At 45.6% G+C, this 8,529-nt stretch overlaps 1 protein-coding gene across 1 annotated transcript in view; it reads right to left on the bottom strand.

The window, feature by feature from the left end:
• The window catches only part of MYOM1 (myomesin 1), a 105,139-nt gene extending 99,816 nt beyond the window's left edge, over positions 1-5,323 (bottom strand). The window contains exons 1-2 of the mRNA XM_077810409.1: positions 4,938-5,323; positions 4,812-4,895 (exon numbers count right to left, since the gene is read on the bottom strand). Of these exons, the coding sequence (XP_077666535.1) occupies positions 4,812-4,895; positions 4,938-5,323 (470 nt within the window). The remainder of the gene's footprint in view (positions 1-4,811; positions 4,896-4,937) is intronic.
• Positions 5,324-8,529: the final 3,206 nt, after the last annotated feature.

The raw sequence follows: 8,529 nt of genomic DNA on the forward strand, positions 1-8,529 counted from the left end.
AGGTGCCACTAGAGGAGGACAGAGCACCACACCAAGCAGGTATGGGTTACATACTTCCTCTAGCTGGGGAAGCGAGTCCTGAGTCTCAGAAACTTCCTCAGTGGGCCTAGTCATCATGCATGGGTTCTGGAGCAGGTGCATTGTTGAGGGGTGGAAGGCCTGGGCGTTGTCAGGGCCCACGGGGCTGGGCCACGTTCGCGGCACTGCTCAGGAAGGCAGCTGTCAATTCTGATACATAGGTTGATCAAGTTGTGAGACGGGATGGCAGCTCAACCCACATCAGTGCATCCTTTATATCATGGTTCAGCCCAATCTGAAATGGATGACGCTGCGCAGTCTCATTCCACATGGTGTTCATGGAAAGGCGGTGGAATTTGGCAGCGTATTGGCGGCTGATTGACGCCCTTATTGAAGTGCTTGTGGCACAGCTTCAGCAGTTTGGGAGTGGTGGGGGGTCACTGAAGAGAACCAACGTGGCCTGAATGAACTGCTCCAACTGACTCCAAGGATGGGGCTGTACTGTTCCAAAAGTGGGGAGGTCCAGGACAAGGTTTCCCCAGGGAGCAGACTAATGATGAGCCCTACTCAGGCCTGCTCTATGGGGAACAGTTGGGGGTGTAACAAGAAGAGGAACCTGAATTGATAGGAAACCTCAAAACCGACTACAATCACCACTAAACTTGTCTGGGAGTGGGACCTTCAGCTCCTGGTGGGCAAGAGCCAGGGTTGCTAGTGAAGCCTCTTGAGCTTGTAGGGCTGCATTGTGCACCTGCAAGTTCTGTATGGCCCCCCCCCACCAGTTCTGCCAGGGAAAAACTGGCCTGAGTGGGGTCCATGCCAGTGATGTGGGTCCCTAGCCTTTGTATTGGGGCTGCTCAAACTATAGCTGACTGGGCCATGGGTGGTCAGGCCTAGTGGTGGAAGCAAGAGTTCAGCCTACCAGTTAGAGCTGAGTCCAGGATGGGCAAAGTCCAGGAAACAGGCCAAGAGTCAGTACTGAAGGGACAGAAGCCAAATGCCAGAGCTGGGTAACCCAGAGGTGGAGCCAGGGTTCAGTACTGGACGGGCAAAAGCCGAATGCCGGAATGGAGGGTCAACCAGAGTTGTAAGTCATGCAGAGCTGGGGATTGAAGCCAGAAGTCTGAAGCCGGAGGGGAGCAGGGACTGGAACAAGGACAAGCACAGCTGCAGGCATGATATGCATTGAGGAGCTGCTGATCTGCTGGGTGGGCCAGGATTATAAGCAGGGCTTCTAAACCAGCAGCCAGGCGGGGCTGTGGCCACTGGCAGTTCCCAGGCAGTGCAGATTGGCTCATGGCTCTCTAGCAGTGAAGTTAGTCAGGGAGCAGGCCAGCAGTTGGTCCTAGCTGATCTGGTCCCTGTCAATAAGCCTCTGAAAATTGTCATTTCTCCATACTCAGCAGAGCTTGTTAGAAGCATGCTGCTAAAACTGACAAGCATTCCATCTACACTGAGCATGATCCAACCCCACAAAACTCTCTACAGTATATGCCAAATGCACTGAGAATGCTTTCCGCACCACTGAGCCTCCTACATCCATAGTTTTCAGCCTGTGGTCTGTGGACCTCTGGGGGTCTGCAGTCTATGTTTAAGATTTCCAAAGGTGTCCGCATCTCCATTTGAAATTTGTTAGGGGGTCCGTAAATGAAAAAAGGTTAAAAACCACTGTCCTACATAACAGGCCATCTGAGGATCAGGTCAAATGTTGTGCAATCCACTCTGCATCTCAGCATACCTTTCCTGGCACATCCCCTACACAAAGTGAGGAACGCAGGTAGCATAGACTGTCTAGCAAGGAATCCTTGGCTGCCCAAGTAGTAATGCTTTCTGAACATGGGAACGTAACGGCCATGCTGGGTCAAATCAGTGGTCCATGTGGCCCAGTATCCTTGTCTTTCAACAGTGGCCAGTGCCAGATGCTTCAGAGGGAATGAACCAGGGCAATTATCAAGTGATCCATCCCCTGTCATCCAATCCCAGCTTCTGGCAGTCAGAGATTTCGGGACACCCAGAGCCTTGGTTGCATTTCTGATCATCTTTTCTAATGGCCATTGATGAACCTATCCTCCATGAAACTTGTCTAATTCTTTTGTAGCCGAGTTATACTTTTGGCCCTCACAACTCCCTGGCAATAAGTTCCAGAAGTTGACTGTGTGTTGTGTGAAGAAGTACTTCCTTATATTTGTTTTAAACCTGCTGCCTGTTAATTTCATTGGGTGACCCCTGGTTCTTGTGTTATGTGAAGGGGTAAATAACACTTCCCTTATTTACTTTCTCCCACACCATTCATGATTTTACAGACCTCTATCATATCCCTACCTTAGTCATCTCTTTTTTAAGCTGAACAATCATAGTCTTTTTACTTTCTCCTTACATGGAAGCGATTTCATACCCCTAATCATTTTCATTGCCCTTCTCTGTACCTTTTCCAATTCTAATATGGCTGCTTTGTGCTACTGAGGCTGTGTAAAGAAGCCACAGGAGGGGTGAGAATCTGTGAGGAAAGACACATGAAGAGCCAGCAGCCCCACACCTCCTCCAGTGTGGCTGTACCATCCCCAGCCCCACCCCCTGCCCTTTCACAGAACTGCCTCTCCTCCAGCTCCATCTGTTCAGCAGCAGCCCCACCAGAGAACAGGGCTGGGGGGAGGGGGCGGGGCGGAGCTGGGGGCAGTACAGCCGCCAGAGGAGCTGCCGACATTCTGCTCCTTTCCCCGCTGCCCCCTCCCCCGTGTGGGGAAAGGAGCAGAACCCCCAGCCCCGCACCCCCAGCTCTGTCCACCAGTGGGGCTGCTGCTGTACAGAGGCAGACGCAGCTCCGTGGAAGGACAGGGGGTGGGGCTGGGTGTTCTGCTCCTTTCCCCACAGGGAGGGGCAGCGGGGAAAGGAGCAGAACGATGGTAGCCCCTCTGGCGGGTGTACCGCCCCCAGCTCTGCGCCGCCCCCCCGCCCCGCCCCGCCCCGCCCTGTCCTCTGGCATGGCTGCTGCTGTAGTATGAGGACAGAGGATGGAGCTGCAGCTCCGTGGAAGGGCAGGGGGTAGGGCTGGGGGTTCTGCTCCTTTCCCCGCTGCGGTTCCTGGGAGAACTGGGCTGGGGGCAGGGTGGGGAGGAGTCACATGGATGGTCACTTGGGGAGGTCACATGCCCCCCTTAGCTAGTGTTGCGTCCCCCCCACACACACTCGGTACCAGCAAGAGATGGATTTTACTTGCACCACTGAGTATGACACAAAAAGAAAAGGAGTACTTGTGGCACCTTAGAGACTAACAATTTTCACTTCATCGGATGCGTGAGCTGTAGCTCACAAAAGCTTATGCTCAAATAAATTTGTCAGTCTCTAAGGTGCCAAAAGTACTCCTGTTCTTTTTGCGAATACAGACTAACACAGCCGCTACTCTGAAACCTGAGTATGACAGAGTATAATGAATCCAGTTTGGATAAAATAAGAACGGATGCAAGCATAACTTCATAAGAACGGCCATACTGAGTCAGACCGATGGTCCATCTAATCCAGTATCCTGTCTTCTGACAGTGGTGGGTGCTGGATGCTTCAGATGGAATAAACAGAACAGGTCAATTATCCCATCAGCCAGTCCCCACTTCTGGCAGTGAGAGTCTTAAGGACACCCAGAGCATGGGGATGCATCCCTGACTATCTTGGCTGATAATCATTGATGGACTTATCTTCCATAAATTTAGCTCAAAATTCAAAGGCATATTTTTTGCCCAAGATAGGCTTAAGCTACACAATTAAAATCTAGATTTGTATTTAGAATCCAGTGTCATTCATCAGCCTGTTATAAAAATGGGGGATATTTAAAAATTTCTGATCTAGATCCATATTTGGGTTAGGATTTGGGGGTTAGAATGGCTTTTGAAAGCTATTGGTAACTGATGTAAAATAAAACAGCCTGGAAGCCGTGATAAAATATATGTCTTAAAATAAAAATGAAATCTGTTTACTCATATGAAAACTTCAGAATAACTGGAAACGTATTAAGGTTATGCTTCTGTAAGAAAATTGTTAAATGCATTAGGCCAAATTCATTATCTCCGGTGTAACTCTATTGACCTGAGTGTAGAATTCATCCCTGGTGTAACTCCACTGATATCAGAAGAGTTTCACCAAGGATGAATTTGGCCTAACAGATCAAATTCTCCTCTCAAGCACACCTGTGACTTTAATGAGTTTGAACTGATGTAATTGAGAGTAGATGTTTTCTGCTATGACTTGATGATCATTTCTTCTATTGCTAACTGGGAGTACTAATCTTGCTTTAATACTACCCTAGCTGCTTTTATTATCATTGAGTTTCCTGAGGCCAGGAAATCTAGCACATTCCACTAATCTAATTGTTTAGACAATGTTTTATTATATTATTTCAATGCCAATTATGACATGCTCTTCTTGCACCTGACAAAAACTTCATGTTGTTTCTGCTTTAAAAATACCAAACTTCTCAACCAATTTACAGTGTGACAAGTTGAACATTAATATGAACTGTGCATATAATGTAAAAACACAGCCATTGCACCTAAGAAGAGCTATCTAGTTATCTATGTTCTTCTTATAGTGGGCCAGTCACCACAGTACTTCCAACAAGAGGACTAAATTTCTTCCACCTCCACAGAACTAACTGAAAGCAGTAAGTATGGAAAATATATTAACATTACAGTGCTTTCTCCTGTTGAAGTCAATGGGAGTATTGACACAGATCTAAGGGGGACAGGTTCGGCAAACAGTTTTCCCCACCATTGCCCCCAAAATATGGCTGTGTTTTGTCCTACCCGTGACTGTAGGCTTCAGATCCAAGACTGTAGGCTGCAGAACTCTTACTCAGAGATTCAGATCCAAGACTATAGGCAGCAGACCTCTTACTGAGGGATTCTGATCCAAGACTATCGGCTGCAGACCTCCTACTGTGAGCTGCAGATTCATGATCATAGGCTGCAGACATCCTACTGAGGGATTCTGATCCAAGACTGTAGGCAGCAGACCTCCTACTGTGAGCTGCAGATTCATGATCATAGGCTGCAGATCCATGACTGTAGGCTGCAGACTCATGACCATAGGCTGCTGATCCGTGACTGTAGGCTGCAGACTCGTGACCATAGGCTGCTGCAGACCCATGGCGGTAGGCTGCAGATCCATGAGCATAGGCTGTAGACCCATGACTGTAGACAGCCGATTTACGCTTCTCCTCCTTTTGGTACTGGCTCAGAGTGGATTCCAGCTCTTTGTGGCGGTACGCACGGTCATAGTGTTGGTGATGTTTCTGGTAGAAAGGTAAAGCCATCATGGTGCCTCCTAACTCACTGTCCACTGCACTTTTCTGCCTGGAAATGCTAAGGTGTGCAACGTCTGAAAAAGAATAGATTAAACAGATGAAAACTCAAATCAGGGAAACCTCTGAATTAACAAATATAAAACCTAAAACTTTTCCTTAAGTCAAATCAATACACTTAGGATAATCTTCATACAATTTTCTTAGGGTTCAGGAAACTCACAAGTCATTCATAGGGTTCAGAAATCCTGTTCTGATCTCGAGTCAACCAAGTACTCCCCAGAACTAAATCAAACTATGAAAAAAGAATAGAGTTTCAATGTTGCTATGCTCACTGATACAATTAGCCAAACTGTCACAGCTACATTGTCCTGATAACAAAACTGATAATTTCAATGGCAAAGTCAACAGCATTGTAGAGTATTCTTTCAAAAGTTCTCAACTGTCATTAAATATCTGAGTGAAAACCTGTCCCACTAAAGTCAATAACAGTGTTGCTATTGACTTCCCTGGGGCCAGAATTTCACCCCCATTTTCATTTTTACCTTCAAAATGTAGCACTGGGGAGACACCTGCCTATTGTCCTGTTTGATGAAAACTGATGCAAACAAATCACTTAGCTTCTCTCCAATGTCCTTATTTTTCTTGACTGCTCTTTTTACCCCTGGAAATCCAGTGATCCCACTAACTCTTTTGCAGGATCCCCACTTCTAATATACCTTAAAAGTTTTTTTATTCATTTTTATGTCTTTGGCAATTTGCTCTTCGTAGTTCCTCTTAACCTTCCTAATTTCATCAAGAAAAGGAGTACTTGTGGCACCTTAGAGACTAACCAATTTATTTGAGCATGAGCTTTCGTGAGCTACAGCTCACTTCATCAGATGCATATCGTGGAAACTGCAGCAGACTTTATATATACACAGAGAATATGAAACAATACCTCCTCCCACCCCACTGTCCTGCTGGTAATAGCTTATCTAAAGTAATCGTCAGGTTAGGCCATTTCCAGCACAAATCCAGGTTTTCTCACCCTCCACCCCCCCACACAAATTCACTCTCCTGCTGGTGATAGCCCATCCAAAGTGACAACTCTTTACACAATGTGCATGATAATGAAGTTAGGCCATTTCCTGCACAAATCCAGGTTCTCTCACTCCCTCACCCCCCTCCAAAAACCCACCCCCATACGAGGGGGGTGAGGGAGTGAGAGAACCTGGATTTGTGCAGGAAATGGCCTAACTTCATTATCATGCACATTGTGTAAAGAGTTGTCACTTTGGATGGGCTATCACCAGCAGGAGAGTGAATTTGTGTGGGGGGTGGAGGGTGAGAAAACCTGGATTTGTGCTGGAAATGGCCTAACCTGATGATTACTTTAGATAAGCTATTACCAGCAGGACAGTGGGGTGGGAGGAGGTATTGTTTCATATTCTCTGTGTATATATAAAGTCTGCTGCAGTTTCCACGATATGCATCTGATGAAGTGAGCTGTAGCTCACGAAAGCTCATGCTCAAATAAATTGGTTAGTCTCTAAGGTGCCACAAGTACTCCTTTTCTTTTTGCGAATACAGACTAACACAGCTGTTACTCTGAAACCTAATTTCATCAGACATTTTTACAGTTATAGTTTATCTTCTGTTATGGGTCTCTGAGGTATCAAAAGAAGAGGTGTTAGAACCAAAATGATCATTTAAATTGCAATTATATAGCAGCACTGTGGAATATTCATTCAAGAGTTCTTAACTATCATTAAAAAAATAAACTGCTATATCAAAGGGCTGGAGGGTAGCCAATATTGTACTTATCTTTTAAAAAGGTGCTATATGTGATCCTGTAAATGATAGACCAAAGAGCTAGCCAGTACAAGGTAAACTGGACACCAGGTAACCAAAAAATGAAGGACAGAGTTATTAAATAGCTAGATGAGTATGATAGAATAGGAACAAACCAGATGCTTTCTGTAAAGGAAAATCATGCCTCTCTAATCTCTTAGAATTCCATGAATGACCCAATGAGTTATAGTAGTGTATAAAAGAAAACCAGTAGCTATATTTTATTTGGACTTTCAAAAAATATTTTATGAAGTCCCTCATAAGAGGCAATTAAATAATTAGTTATGGGGTGAGAGATTAACCTCTGTCTTGAAGTTGGAACTTGTTACAAGAAAGAAAATAAAGACTAGGAATAAACTCAATTTTCAACAGGAGGAAGTTGATATGTGCAAACCAGGGCTTTTCAAACTTCATTGCACCACAACCCCCTTCTGACAAGAAAAATTACTGCACAACCCCAGGATGGGGGACCAAAACCTGAACTCACCTGAGCCCCACCGTCTTGGGGTCAAAGCCGAAGCCTCACCACCCCAGGCTGGGGAGGTCAAAACCCAAGCCCAAAGGCTTCAATCCCAGGCAGCAGGGCCTGTAACCTGAGCCCCATAACCTGAGCTGAAGCCCTCGGGTTTGAGCTCTGGCCCCTGGCAGTGGGGCTTGGGCTTTGGCTTTAGCCCCCTGCCCCAGCAAGTCTAACGTCAACCGTGGTGACCCCATTAAAATGGGGTCACGACCCAATTTGAGAACCACTGGTGTAAACTATATGTCTTCTTATTCATATAGCACTAATCACTGTAGTATAAGTCCTATTCTTTTCTTCTTCTACACCTTCATCATCTTCATTCACCCACACAAAGATAGGGATAGGGCTTGCCAGCCAGAGTGAATCCATAATCCACAGAAGACAGGCTAGTGCAAAGAGATGAGTCTTGCTCTAACATTAAAAAGAAGCAAGACACTCTGATTTCCTGTCACAGAGAGTGCTACAGCTGATCCCCATTCATCTTCACCAGCTTTGTCTCCAGCACCGGCAAGCTTCTTTCTGGATATTAGCAGTTGCATTGTTCCTGTTGCTTATGGTACACCCTCATCTTGAATATTTCAGCATTGAGTTCTGGTCAACCCATCTCAAAAAGGATATGAAACAAAAAGAGAAGGTCCAGAGCAGGAGAATTAAAATGATTAGAGGATTAGACAGACATCCTTAGGAGGAGAGATTAAAAAGACTAGAACGGTTTAATTTAGAGAACAAGACAAAATAAGAGGAGACATGATGGAAGAGTATAAAATACTGCATAAAATGCATAGGAGAGAGAAGTTAAATCAGGCATTCCTATGTACATTCTCAGAATATAAGACCAACAGAACAGTTAGTGAATTTAAAGTCAGCA

The sequence above is a fragment of the Eretmochelys imbricata genome, chromosome 2 (genome assembly GCF_965152235.1).
Source record: "Eretmochelys imbricata isolate rEreImb1 chromosome 2, rEreImb1.hap1, whole genome shotgun sequence".
Taxonomy (NCBI): domain Eukaryota; kingdom Metazoa; phylum Chordata; order Testudines; family Cheloniidae; genus Eretmochelys; species Eretmochelys imbricata.